Raw genomic sequence first — 14860 nt, 5'->3', positions numbered from 1 at the left:
TACCTAGGTAGGTACATGGCTGTTGCTGATCAACGGATCGGGGAGCGTTTGGATTCTCAAGATCAAACCTGGGGTTGCTATCCACCGGCCGTGCACTGCGAGGCGGCCGCTTCTTATTAATATCACCTACCTAGGTATGCTAAGTACCTATAAGAAATGGGTGCGGGAGGAATCCCGAGTCGAGGTCTTTGGGTTTGGACGCTTGCCAGGACCCTGTTTCGTCCGATATAGACCTGTCATAGGATGCTGGGTACTGCGCAGCATAGGTATACATACCTATAGGTAGGCACTGGCTTTAGTTGATGGCTTTCTTTTGGTGTCGAAGCAATCCCGTCACCGGGCCTAGTTGTTTAGGTGCTAGCCAGGCTGCCGTGTGACTAACGCTGAAGAGGCTTCCTTGCAAGCACCTGATATGCCGAGGTGTACGCACGCGCAAGACGGGGCCTGCGTTACCTAGGTAGCTGGGAGCAATCTGCACTCGCACGAGGCGGACCACTCGAGAGAGACCGACCGACGTGACTGGCCCGGCCATGGCTGGCGTAGGGGTTCGGTACGGACAACGCCAACGGTGTGACGGCTTGCGGAAGCACAAGTTATTGAAATGAAAGGGGCCCAGGTAGGACGAGACGAGGAGTCAGCAGAGCGGGAAATCGATGTCAAAATAAAACATCCAAGATGATTGCGGTTATCGCCCAGTTCCAACCGCCAGCAACGCCGACACCGACGCCACTGCCGCGGGATCAACCACCCAATGTAAGTTAAGTATGTAGATGGTGCTCGCGGGTAGGTAGGTATATACACGCCTGTAGGCACTACGTGGGAAACAGCAGGCAACATCCCAGCAGGCCATATCCCTAGGTAGGTAGTACATACATGCCTCCTTACAGACAGATAGTTGTCCGTGGCCTTGGCATATCCGTGTAAACGAGATGCCGTGCTCATGCGTGTGTACCTACGTATGTGTGTTTTATAGAGCCGGCCGGTCGATGATAGATTAGGTAGGTAGATACCTACCTCAGGCAATGCATCCCCTACCTTGGGTGCTACTGTGACGACTGTGCCGTGTTGCGGTCTCCTTGCTGATTGTATATAGGTATATACGGATGTTGATATTGGGCATGTGCCTCGGTAGGGAGGGTTGGGGTTTGTCGCCGCGCCTCGAGGGGCGGTGGCACAGAATGCGAATCTGAAACAGCGTGATGTTGCTGTGTAAGCGATGCACCACTCCTCTCTTCGATTCGGTATCTCGTTGCGGATCGGATAGCCTTGATTCGGATACCGATAACTCTGGTACTGGGGCTGGCCCGGAGAGGAGGGGAGGAGGGGAGGGGGGTGAGCTCGATACTTTGGGGATCGCGCAACGCGTCGATCGTTCGAGATAAGATCGGAGGGATGGGCGGCGGTGGGATGGGGCGGTGGGATGGATGGGGAGGTGGGATGAAGAGGTGGGATGGATGGGGAGGTGGGATGGCGAACGGGAATCACCGCAACACTGTTTACTCTGGATATGCTGCGAATAAGGGTAGATGTGATGGGAAAAGCCTTGATATGCAGGCATACATACCTCCCTCCTACGTGTAATATGCGGCGATGTGATGTAGGTACCTACGTGGTAGGCCCAAAAAAAACATGATAGTTTCCATTGAACTCGCTGCCTGTCAGTGGGGTACCGGGGATCAGCCCAGGGGTCGTTATGCACGTATGTACAATACCTAAGACGCCTAGATATGTATGGATATATGTATATAGGCATGTTAAAGGAGGTAAATACCTACGTGAACAGCTCATTCTGGGAATGAAGGTAGGAGGTAGGTGTGAGATAGGGACCTACCTACCTATGGTATGTATACATTAGGTGCTTAACTTCTTGTTGGGATGGAGATATCGTCATGCCGTTACGGGGCATTCCACAGGAGATTCGAAGATGCTGAGCAATTTGTCTGAGGTGGTTTCGCGGCAGAATCGGGGTGGACCGCGTTCAACTTGAAACGCAGCTGAGGAGATAACTGGGATCTTTGGTGATCTCTATACGTACATTGAGTAGGTACCTACCTACCTAGGTACATCCCGTATGAGATATCGCCTTACCTACTACTACTTGTTCCCTCATAGGCTCTCCTCTAATATAGCCAGATAGAGAGGTAGGTCAGGTAGGTCCGTCGGGACCTATGATAGTTCTGCTGATCTCGTCAGACTAGGAAAGGTGCTCCGTACCTGGGAGCGGAAAAAGACCGCAACGGGAGAGCCATAGTAAGAAAATATCCGGAGTCATCGACTGGCATTGTTTTTCTGTCGAGGCGTTCGGTAGGCTGTAAGCTGTACGTTGGTATACGTAGCTTGCTCACACCGGGGTCGGCGTCCCAGAGCAGAAAATAGCTCTGGTTCACCCGCAGTTGCAAGATTACAGGACGGACCCGGTCAAATTAGTTAGCATTTATCTCGTGTTGCGAAGTACTGACACAATGAGGCCGTCCTTCAACCCGTGCCTACACGTATGTACCTATGTAAGGGGACAGAGGCGCCGGGATCTCGAGCCCAGCCACCAAAACGCCGCCCGTACGCACGAAGCAGAGAGGTGGCGGCGATCCTCATAGTAGCCATCTGTCGGCCACAGGGCTAGAACGCATTCCAAGTCCTTCCTACCCAGACTTTGTCGGCGCCACAGGCCCGCCACGTTGCGGCAATGCATGCTAAGAAGCACGCGTTGCTCAACCCCGGACATTGGACATTCGGGCGATGGCAGACTATCAGCAGCACCTCCGTAGGCGGTGTTGTACGCGTGGGTACGAGTGGCGTGGCTAGCAGTGCACTTGGCTTACACCCATATGACGGGAACTGTAATTAAGACGTATCCTCTACTCGACAAAGCTGCGGCAGTCATCTGCCTCCAGAAGTCGATGCGCGACTCGTGTTGTAAGAAAATACGGAATAACTATATAACGGAGTAAGGGGAACACGGGGTCTGGTGAGGCGATCTGTACTGAGGTAGGTACCTACTCATAGGTAATGTTTTCTCTCCTCGTCGTCCCTTGTTTGCCCTAGTACCTGGGTAGGTAGGTACCTATCATAGTAGTGGTGTTGATAGTTTACACGTATAGCCAGCCTCTCAGCGTAAGGCTTCTATCGAAGCCATGCCTACTTGGCTTCTTTTCCTCTCCCTTCTCACTGCTTGTAGCTACCAAGTTTTAGGATCCGACAACGAAAGGAAAGGAGCAGGAGAGGGGGGTGGGAACAGAATAGTGCCAAACCGTACACCATAGTCGAGTCCGTTTCACCCCAACTCCTCGAGCTTCTTACTACGTATCCATCCATACACACTTAGAGAGAGAATTGGCCTAACGACAAGCTAGACCAGGCAGAGGGCCAGGTGTGCTTTCAAAGCAGCCTTACTAATACCTATGTGGGCTGCGGAAGGGAGGGGAGGGGAAGAGGAAGGGGGAGGCATGCAAGGCAGGGAAGAAAACATTGAAACAAAACTCCTAATTCAGCTGTTACTATTTCAGAAAGAGACATTAAAAAAAAGGGTGTATTGCCCTGCTAAAAGCACCTACGTGGTTAAGATCCTTGGGCCTAGGTATTCCACCGTTGATGAATTACAGGGGAACAACTAAACATCTAGCTAGATATCATAGAACCAAGGAAACGTTGACACCTAACCTAATGGAATACAATCTTGCCTCGCATGTCTATTTGGTTACTGAGTGCTTCACTATTTGGTTGTAGACCCGAAGTTCCTAAAATTAGGCACACAAGGAGGGGGTTAGGTTTGTAACGACGTTTGTAACGACATTGGTAGGTGCGGCTTGATTACTACTCATACATACGGCGCGTGCTGAGTGCATGGGAGGTAGTACCTAGCCAGGTGTATGTACATAGACAGGTATAGCTGCATATTCTTTACTTAGTATATCCATTAGATAGAGACGCTATAGAAACAAGTAGATGCCTACCTTCTAGGTACCTAGGTGGCCTAGGCAGGCAGGTAGCTATCAATGCACCTCCTACCCTTGGGTCTATGGGTATGTATAAGGCTAACTGTAGACTTACCTAGGTTCTGTCAATTGGTTCTCTGCATTCTCTGCACCCATGCCTGGCCCCCCTCGGCCAAATTAACGGTCATGCGATACCCAAGCAAGTGGTAGTGAGACCTGGTATGGGGATAACATTACTGGTAATTCAATCAATACCTTACTGACTTTGGCTCAGTTGAAATTATCCGACCTTTGAGCCTTTCTCGTCCTGTGTTCGATATTTCTTACTGAGATGTGCCTTTGAAAGTACATATGTACCTCGCTTAGTAGACTAAACTGTCTCTATTAGAAGTGTGTTGTGTTATAACTTGAACTGTGTAAATGCATATGACCTCCCTCTTGGTAAAAGACACACACCTTAGTCAACGGATTAGTGGCATACCTACACCGATACATCCACTGTAAGTAAAGCTGTTGGCCTGGAGGGAGGCAATGCACCTGCTATAATATACAGGTAGGTATGTACTCATATACTTCACATTCAACGCCAACTTGCATACCTTACAGGGTCCTAACAACTTCCCTGTGTGCGCATCTGTGCAGGTGTGCCATGTGGGTAAGACGTACCGGTGCAAATCGGGTCTGATAAGCATCCCTAACACGGAAATTAAGAGGAAAAAGGGAAGAAGAAAAAATAGGGCATGCAATAGATGGGAAACCTGCATGCCTTATAGGAACTCTACGTACCTGACTTATAGGGTGCCTCGTACCGACAAGATTCAGGTAGGTAGTGTGGCACAAGTGCATACATATAGCGCCACATATACAACCCCGTCCCAGACTATCGGACAGCGGGATACATTCGAACACTTATGGAAGAAAGTGGAATGTACCTAGGTCCTTAGGCTGAGAGGTACCCGCCTAAGGTATCTAACCTCCTAAATCTAACCTCAGGTACCTGGTACTTATATATAATCTTATATACGGCATGGATGTACCTCAGGTATATAGGTTAGGTATACCTTCTCGACTCTATCAGGTACTGTCTTGTACCCCCTCCCGACCTACTACAGAAGCTACAGGCACCTAACATACCTAGGTACTATAGTACCTAAGGACGGTACTTAACGTCCATAGTAACTACATACATATGCATATAAGCACTATGGAAGAAAATACCAACCTAACCCGAGTAGGCAGCGCCCACCCAACATTAGCGTCCCCACCACAGCCAGGGTCCGTCATCTCTTGAGACGGGCTAGCACTGGTAATGGCGCTAGCGCTAGCATTGGCTAAGTCGCCCTGTCCATATGCTCCCCTCCACGTCGACCACTTACCACCATCTACCACCGGCCTCACGACATCCGTCATCCTCCCTCTCTCTCCCACCCCCCCCTTTCCTACGTGCCATCATACCTCGATGCCTCACCCTCGCTGTATGACCCCGTCTAGCATGTACCCAATCTTTTGCCGACTGACATCCTGGTATCCATGGGGGGAGGATTCGTCGAATCGATTCAACTAATTGACCTTGAACACCTCAAACGCTCGCACATCCGTTAAACCCTTTACATCAAACCCGTTGACCGCATTCTTCTTCTCTTCTCTTCTCCTCCCCTGTAAACCCACTCCTGTTCTTATCCTCCTGATTTTCCGATCTACCTTCGCCCGCCCCCCCCCCAAAGCCTTATGGGTGGTCCATCTATCGTCTATCTATGACCTCTAGTTTTACTTGACCTGCATTTCTAGGCTTCTTCGGTATTTTTTGGCCGTGTGGCTTGCAACCTTTCTATTTTTCTTTTTTGGTCCAACAGCCGGCATTCTCTCCCTTCACTTACCGCAGGCAGCCAAATCCAACCACACAACTGCCTCACCCACGCAGCCGCAACCACGTACAAATCCACACAAACCCACAAACGCAGCTCACAGCTTGCAGCACGTAGCAGCACGCCGCAACACCTTACAGCAACCTTGCTATACCCACCGCCTCAGGCCCGCCCTCTTCCCTTCCCGCTCTCTCCTCTCTGCCCCCTTCTTCCTCCCTTTCACCTCATTTCCTCCGTCGCTGCCGTCCTGCCAAATCAAGCCAGGCAAATCTACCTCGATCGACGACTCTCCAGAGCATCCTCCAAGTGATCTGACCAATCCCAAGCCGACAGCATCCTGAGGCCATACCCTATTGCACCAATTCGGTTACACACCTCCTCCTCCTGCCCAGGTGTTCACGCAACCCTACTTAGCATTGCTTCTCATACTCTTATCACCCATAATCGTACTTCTGTTACTGCTCTTCGGGTTCCCTACGTGACCTCAAATGTCGCGGTAGTATCTTGTTCGGCTCCCCTGGTACACCAAGCCTGCTGCAATTTGCCCTGGCCACATTGACAAGTAACCAAGTTTACCTGGCCTCTTGACCTAAGTCCGCCTATTGTGCCTGGGACCCCGATAAGTTTTGGTTATTCCCAATATCGGCAGCAAACATGGATGAATACACAGAGAGCCAGATGGAAAGCGACGATGTCTTTCCCTGCAAGGGCTGTGGTGAGGTAAGAGGGTGACGCATATAACCTCAGCCTCAACATCGTAGGAGACTACCATTGCTAAACTAATACTTCCAATATAGATCCTCGAGGAGGGTAAAGCGTTTGAACTAGGTAAGCGTTGCACCTGTCCAAGATTTCGCCTCTACCCGCCCCTCGTTTAAAGCGTGGGAGGGTGTACTCTCTCGGATGGAAATTGGTCCCCAGTCGAGGTTCAACTCGTCTAACGTTGCTACAGCTGGGAATCGATGGCACCTTAACTGCTTCCGGTGTAATAACTGCGGCACCCTGCTCGACTCGGATGCGAACCTTTTACTTCTCGGTGACGGTTCGCTGATATGCAACAACTGCACATATAGCTGCAGCGCCTGCGGCGATAAGATCGAAGACCTGGCCATTCTCACCGGTGACCAGGCGTTTTGCGCCACCTGTTTTCGATGTAGGAACTGCAAGCGGAAGATCGAAAACCTCAGATACGCTAGGACATCTCAAGGGATATTTTGCATGAGCTGTCACGAGTCGCTGATGGCGAGGCGGAGGAAGAAGTCAAAGGCTGCTGCCCAAGCAAAGGCACGCGAGAAAGACGGTTCGCCCCTAATAGTCGACAAGTCCCTTCCGGCCCTCCCTCCCAACGCGATTCCTCCCAACGCCTTTTCCAACGATAGAGTCGACCCCGAATCAGACACGCCCACCGAGCTCTCTCCGCGACCACGACCGACCTACCCTCGGAACGACTCGTCGAGAAGCAGCTCGAGACCAGCTAGATCTCCCGAGCGGACGGTGGATCATACTGGGGGAGACGCGGGCCTGCCTTTACCTCCCCGCAATTATCGTCACAATCGAAACTCGGCGATATTTTCGAGCAGCGATGCCAACAACAATGCCGATGATCAGAGTTTCTTCATTCCAGTTGCCCTCGATCCAAGCCCGGTGCCGTTGTCGACTCCTAGGTCAACCTCAGAAGCTCTCATCGAGGCTACTAAAAAGACGAAGGATAATAAAGAGTACATTGGCCTTCCGTCCAAACCTACCCCCGATCGGAGAGTTGACTCCCAGTCATCCACTCCGCACATCGCCTTCCAAGAGAAGGGAAGAGAGCCTTCGCTCGATTACGATAACCTGCCGCCGAAGGATCTGAACCGGAAACTGTCCAAATCTTCGAGAAGCGAGAAGAATAATTCTTCCAAGGCGTCGCCCGCTCTGCCAGATGACCGGTCCCAGAAAGTGGCAAATGGAAGACCACATCCCGCAGATGACTTCAAGTTGCAGGAAGCACCGAAGAGTAAAAAGTCAAATGCACAGACAAGTCCTCAGTCCACCACAAGCCAAGATAATATCAGTTCAAGGGGCAGAAGCAGCAGCTCCGTTATGAAGGACAAAGATGGATTTCCGAACCCACCTCTATCCGATTCGCCCCAACTGTTACAGGCAGGCGACAAGACAGGCACTCCGCGCAGTTCACAAGACTCTCGCCCCAAAGACGATGATGAGGTCCGATCCAACGATTCCTTAGTCACCTCGGTCAGCAACAGTACGAAGCCCATTGCGAGAAAGGAGCTTCCAACTCCCGCCCCTAGAAATGGTAAGTACACGCTTATATATATATATATACGTGTGTGCGTGGTCTCTTGAGTCACTAACAGTATCTCCCCCCTTTTTTCCTTTTAGTCAATGGTACAGCTTCCAAATCAGCCGACCAAAGGCCCAATGACCCATACATGACTCCCAGGGCGCCACCCGCTCCCCCGGTACCCCCTGCGGGCCAGGAGTCAGGCGAAAATAAGACCTCGCCTAAACTACCGAGATGGAGTTCGGGTGGTGAATTTTGCATGGATGAGGACATGGCGCGGATTCTGGGAACGGATGAAACCTCCTCTTCCATCCTCCGCCGCGTTTCCAACGTGGTGCGTCATGGCCGAACCAACAGTACGGAATCGAGCAACGCTCCCCGAACGGGTCACACTCGCAGCGCCAGCGAGACAACACGGACAACTACTTCGCCGCGCTGGCCAAAAACGCCAATTGCGGAGGATACAAGCAACGGCGTTCATGACCTCACTAGCCCCTTGTCAATTACTTCCACCGATGATCCTATTCTCCTTAAACGGCGGCTGAGGAGTTCCGAGCAGAGGGTGGCAGAATTGGAGCGCCAATTCAACAACGAAAAGGATCTAAAGACCCTCAACCAGAAGCTGGAGGAAAAGCGCAAGACAGTGTCCGTCCTCGACACGCAAACTGAAATGATGATCCGCCAGTTAGAGCTGTTAGCTGGGTGCGTGGAGAGAGCTCGGGAAACTAAGCAGCCCATCGACCCTCGTGAGCTTGAAGAGTCTGCCCTGAAAGACTTTGTCCAGAAGCTTGAGAAGCTTAAGCAATCCATGTCGGCTAGCCTGGAACAGCTTCATACGGAACGAGACCAGCTCGTCGACGAGAAAAATAGGGCGATACTAGAAAGAGATCGTGCCCGGGCGGAATTTGAACAGCTAGTCTCGAAGAATGCCCAGTTGGCCGATTTGAACAATGATCTCACGAACCAGATCCAGGGCAGGTTCAAGAATCACTCAGATCCCAAGTCCCCTCCGAATGGTCTCGGAATCTACAGTCAGCATAAGGGCACATCGAACAATTCGGTTAGCTTGGACAACTCCAGCATCCAGACGGGTACCACGCTTCTTTCCGGCGACCAGGAAGAGCCTATACTCGAGGCTGGCCCGACTCTAGTGAAGATAGGAAAAGGCCAAGTCAAGAAATTCAACTGGAAGAAGGGATCGAAAGCCGTGGCTCAGAATATTGCCAAGGGAGTGAATCGCACGGTGGTGGCGTTCCAGCAACCCGACCGTGAGCGCCACCCACTGGGCATGGCAGGCGAGAATATCGGCCTCCCCTACAACATGACAGTCGCTCCCGTAGAGTCGCCAGTTTCTCATATGACGCCGAATGGCCAAAACCGGCAACTCGCAGATCCCGGCCGCCAAGGCTTTTTCGGTTTCAAGAAGGCGAACACGATGCCGAAGAGCGCCGCGTCGATGAACCTGTCCGCCCAGGTCGTCGCGGAGGCGCCTTCAGTTCTCTTCGGGTCCGACCTATCGGAGAGGGCTGATTATGAACGCCGCCAGATCCCCTGTGTCGTAACCCGATGTATCGAAGAAGTCGAACTGAGAGGTATGGATGTCGAGGGTATATATCGCAAGACCGGCGGAAACTCTCAAACCAAGGCCATCCAGGAGGGCTTCGATAAGAACGAGAATTTCGACATTTCGGATCCGGACATAGATATCACCGCCGTGACAAGCGTGCTGAAGCAGTACTTCAGAAAGCTGCCCACGCCGTTGCTAACGTATGATATCTATGACCGTATCCTCGAGACACACAGTGAGTTCCTGACCAAAGTAGCACTTTTACTTGAGCGGTCCGGTCGGTGCTAACTTCTCCAGCAATCTCGAACGATGCGGACAAGTGCACGCACTTGCAGAGTGTCGTCAAGCAGCTTCCGCAGCAGCACAAGGACTGTCTCGAGTTCCTCATGTTCCACCTTCATCGTGTTGCCGAGCGCGAGCGTGAGAATCTTGTAAGTATTACTCGACCTATTTTGTGCCGACGACTTGTCCCAGCTAACAGTCGAGTAGATGACACCTAAGAATCTTGCCGTGGTCTTTGCCCCGACCATCATGAGAGATACCGACATCGAGCGAGAGATGACGGATATGCACGCGAAGAATATCGCGGTGCAGTTTATGATCGAGAACACTCACAACATCTTCTCTTCTTAGTTGCCGAGTCCTCTACCTCGCCACTTAGGCCTTGTACATATTTAGCCTAGCGAGAGGCGTTTATTCGTCAGGCATTTGAGGAGGAGATGAGGAGGCTAGCGATAATTCCCATTACCACCATCATCGAGGCGCAGGGCCGGAGTTCTAGAGAGATGACGACCACAGGATCGGCTGGGATCGTTGCATCTTCGCATTCAACGAAAAAGGGGCACTTCCGGGTCAGTCATTGGATTTTGTGCAGCCTTCTATTCAAGGGGGTGTCCCGGCAGTGCTTTTTCCGTCTTGACGGTAGGAAATTTAATGATATCCATAGGAGCATCGCGATTTCGTCTTTTGGCGGGTAGGAAGGGGTTGGGTTTCGCACCCCCCTCCCTCTTCCCCTTTTTCTTTGGGAGAGACGTAACGACCGGACGGTCTGGCTGATTAACGCGACCGTTTACGAGGCTAGAGGAGGAGAGCGCTCGCTGGCAGTGCGCGCAGTACTCTACATGATGTGATCGCACAACGGAGAGGGTAGAGTCGTGACCAGATAGGAGGAGAGTCTGGATGCCAACTAGGGGCAATTCCCTAGAGCGATCGGTGGAATAGCTCAAGAAGGCGCTCAAGTAGATATAACGGACAGAGATTCAGTTTCTAGCCATGTAGTTAACTAGACCCCCTTTCTTGCCAAAGGTAGTGACAACATCGGTCAGGCACGGTCATGTTTTGTCAACACGAAGCCGAGTGCGAAAGCTGGTGTATTTCTAATGGACGTGGAACGTTCCAACCCTACGGGATCCGGACGATATACGTTAGTCACTCACTTCGAGTCTCAAAAGGTCAGTATCATCTAGCCACCAGCAGCTGGTCCCGAAACCGTGCGGGCTAGCTTATGCACGCATGCGTGCAAACGTGCCATTACAAGAGAGCGCGTCGCAGACGTGTTCAGAACTATCGAGGAGCAACTCGCACCTAACGCCCTCGGATGACCCCTCCCCCTATTTGCTTGGGCCCTGGATTCGTTAGACGAATATCTAGACGCGTAAGCCGTCCCAGCGGCGTGTTATTCTAGCGTTATTAGTAGCCCGACACGTGCGCGATCGGAGTCCTCGCTAAGCTCAGCTAAAGGGGGCCGATCGAAAATACTATCGCCGCTGCGAAGCACGTAGGTAGGTAGTTGATGGAGCGCGTCAACGGCGGTTCTGTTACCCCATGCTTGGCGACGCTTGTTCTCGCGCTCCGCTCGTCGACGCGCCCCGTGCGAGAGAGAGAAAGGGGGGTCGTTGAACGACCGACAGGATGGAACGGATGGATGGGTGAATGGATGGATGGGGCGGCTGAGGAGCTAGATCCAGGCGAGCCAGTGTGCTTTAATTAGGTCCTGGGTCATTTTTTTTCCCACCCTTTTGCTGCTTACGCTGTAAGCTCAACGTCGCCGGAGTTGCGTATATAGATGTAGAGGGTGAGGTTTCTTCCCCCTACGCTTTACGGTTGGGACGACGGCGCCGGGGATTGGACTCTTCGGAGGGTGTGGACGGCGCCGCCGGGGATGGCGCTGCCCTTCGTTGCATCGATGCATGCAGTAGCGGGGGACGCTCTCATCGTGGCTGGCGCTGGGGGCAGCGGTATGAAGGGGAGAAGAAGTAAAAGAAGAAGAAAAAGACCACTCCCCCGGTAGGTACTAGCCACACAATGCGGCAGACGGAACGGCGCCGAGAGACCAGCTACGCGCGCGGAACGGGGACGGGTGCCCTCGTCTATAGCACCGGATCGCAGACGATGCCCATTCGCAACGTTAGCTGGGCCCGACGCACGTACAACAGAGCGAGCATCCACGCGGCTCTTATCTGTAGATAGGTATACAATAATATCTATACGCAGGCTTCGGCATGAAGAGCTAGGTACAAGTCCGCGGAAGCGATCTACGGCAAAAGGGTCGGAGATGCTCTTTACTCCTGCCCGTGCCCGAGTATTAGCAGTGGCTTGATACCTAGCGGGGGGGGGGACGCGTCTTCTTCCTCTTAATTCCCTCTCTCCGCGCATGTAAGCAGCCTCGACGGTCCCGGAAGAAGACGAGGAGGGAAGACACGAAGAAGCAGGAGCAGGAAAAAAAACAAGAAACTTCTCAAGATAGGTTAGTAGGACGACGGCGATCTACACGCACGGCCCTGGATTACCTAGGTAGGTAGAATAATTGTCTACGCCGCCCCCGCTCGTGTCCGTGGCTCGCAAAGGGCGGGTACTTTTTTTCTTTCTTTTTTTTTTTCGCCGCCGGTGGAGGAGGATGGGAATTGGGCGCGAGGATCGGGAGCTATGGGCACGGGGAGGCTTGGACCCTAATGTAAGGTACAGCAGGAGGATAGGATAGGATAGATGCCTGGAGGGCGTATTATAGCATAGCTTCGGCCGCCCAGGCCCGTCGGCGAACACGCCTGGAGGCGATGCCGCGGGCTGCTAGCTCGCGTAGCTAAGACAGAAGAGAGCGGCCGTGCCGCTTTCGAGGGGCGGCGTCTTAACCTAGCGGTATATATATATATCCCTATGTGCATGGTGTGTGTGTGTGTGTGGACACATATTTCCGTCCCCCCTGCCCTGGCATTATCAGAGCTGACGATACCTACGTAAGCACTTCCGATCGCTCTCGAGCCCACGGATTGCAGAAGAAGGGGGAGACAAAGGAAGAAAGAGAGAGAAAAAAAGAGGAAGAGCGAAAGAAGCACGAGAAGGGCCGCGGCGATGGACGGCGTCTCGGCTCCTCGCTCCCTCGCCAGTTGTTAGCGTCCTCCTGCGCAGGTAAAATTAGGAAGGACGTCGCCCCGTCGTCAGGAACAAGCGCGCCACGTGCTGCAGCTGAACCTGGGTTTGGGAGCCGGGCCCCGTCTGGCGAGGCCCCGGGGTGAGCGACGGTGGAGAGGAGCCGTTTTCTACAGACGGGAAAGGGAGAAGTAAACAAACGAAAATAAGTAGGAGAAGAAGAAGAAAAGAAGAAGAGGAAGAAGGCAGGGCAATGAAGACAGAAAGGTCGAGAGAGATGGGGAGACGGTAGGTAGGTAGGCATGCGCGCAAGTGCATGTAAGTGTATCGGTATGTGTAGAGGAATGATAGAGAGAGAGGGAAGAGAGAAGAGGCCTTGGTTTTTTCCCCTTCACTATTCTCACCTTCCGCATTCGCCGTCCCTTTCTCACCACGATCAACCCTCACCCCCTTCTCCGCCCTTGCTCATCTTGCTGCCTGCCTCTACGCTTGCCTCCTTGTCCTTCTACCCGTGTCGCGTAGCCCTTTTTAATTAACGTGTTATTGACTTGGCTGGTCTCTTTAATCTAAGAGCCGAGAGATCCCTCACCGAAAAGAGGAGGAGGAGGAGGAGGACGTGAGGGAAAAGAGGAGAGAGGGCGGGGGTTGGAGGTAGGTGGGTATGGGCCGGGTATGTATGGAAACACACCAATTCGAGCCTTTTTTGTTTTCGTTTCCCGTTCTCTTCCTCTTTTTTGTATTGATTGTTTACTATCGTCACCATCTCAAATTCTGTAAGACGAAGCAGTGTTGGTTCGCCTGCCCTCGCCGATTCGAACCCACAGACGTCTCTTCTTCCTCTGGTTCTGATCTGGGAGGAGAACCCAAGATCCCGGACTGTTTCTATTTAAAGCACGTCAACCTGCATACTTACATCGGTACGTGCCCACCACCCACGCCTCCATACCTGGGACCTGGGTAGAGTCTGGGTCCTCCTCTCCCCTCCTCCTCCCCTTTACCGTTCGTTCGTTGGTGCCCGTCGTTCATCCGGCACAGCAAGCCAGAGAGACCAAGCAAGCGTGTGGCATCGCCCCCCGGCCTGTCAGTAAGTAGCTTAGCCTCGCGTAGTAAGGCTCAGATAGGCAAGTCGGGGAATTATCGCCATCCACGCCAAGGGATCAACAGTAAGGCGCTTTGCCTGAGCAGAACACCACACACCCCCAGCTGATCGATCTACTCACCATCATCCGAAAGCCGCAGCAGCAGGATCAACTTAGATTAAATTTATCCACGCCTCCGTTAGCAACGAGGTATGTGCCAATGATCCCATCCTTCTAGCTCTCTCTCTCTCTTCCCCTTTCCTCTTTGACCCGACTGCGAGAGACTATATTACACACATGCCTACCATAGCTAGACAGGCAGGAAGGTCGAATTGTGTGTGTTCGCACACCCGCCTCATCACAGCAGCATCGCCAACAGAATTGGTCAAGCTCTTCCGCAGTGGGTTACCGCATACCGAGTAGGACCAAGTAGCCAGACAGGCGAGCAGATAGGGAGTAGATAGGTAGGTATGTAGGTACGCAGGCAGATAGAAACGAGAGAGAGGCCGAGCCATACAATCCTACGTCGGCGTACACGCCAGTTACACTATTCTCCTTCCTACTGCCCTTCCTACCTAACGTATCCTGCTGTACGCCAACCCCCCCCCCCCCCTCGAAGGGAAGGCGTTGGAGCACCCTTGTCGGCTGCTGTATGGTTCTGCATAATCGTCATTGGAGGTCCTCCTCGTTAGCGATCGAATCCTGTGCCGAAGGATCCAGCTGGCTGCACCCCTAGCCCAAAAGAGGACTATCTGCTACCCCAGCAG

The 14860-nt window shown here is 52.6% G+C and overlaps 1 protein-coding gene across 1 annotated transcript; it reads left to right on the top strand.

The window, feature by feature from the left end:
- The first annotated feature begins 5974 nt into the window (after positions 1-5974).
- GGS23DRAFT_407732 (RhoGAP-domain-containing protein) lies at positions 5975-10631 on the top strand. Its single transcript, XM_051513647.1, has 6 exons — positions 5975-6517; positions 6595-6625; positions 6750-8093; positions 8180-9883; positions 9946-10079; positions 10138-10631. The coding sequence occupies exons 1-6, from the start codon at positions 6452-6454 to the stop codon at positions 10279-10281; spliced, it is 3423 nt and encodes a 1140-aa protein (XP_051373790.1). The 5' UTR covers positions 5975-6451; the 3' UTR covers positions 10282-10631.
- The last annotated feature ends 4229 nt before the right edge of the window (positions 10632-14860 follow it).

This window comes from Durotheca rogersii (genome assembly GCF_024521655.1).
Source record: "Durotheca rogersii strain YMJ 92031201 chromosome Unknown GGS23scaffold_5, whole genome shotgun sequence".
NCBI lineage: Eukaryota > Fungi > Ascomycota > Sordariomycetes > Xylariales > Xylariaceae > Durotheca > Durotheca rogersii.
Note: the sequence above shows the minus strand (reverse complement) of the source record. Positions and strands in the feature narration are given on the sequence as shown.

Excerpts from the sequence above, each read along its gene's own strand:
- GGS23DRAFT_407732 (XM_051513647.1), top strand. The coding sequence starts at position 6,452 with ATGGATGAATACACAGAGAGCCAGATGGAAAGCGACGATGTCTTTCCC. Across the intron at positions 6,518-6,594 it reads CCTGCAAGGGCTGTGGTGAG|ATCCTCGAGGAGGGTAAAGC; the intron begins GTAAGAGGGTGA and ends CTTCCAATATAG. Across the intron at positions 6,626-6,749 it reads GGGTAAAGCGTTTGAACTAG|CTGGGAATCGATGGCACCTT; the intron begins GTAAGCGTTGCA and ends ACGTTGCTACAG.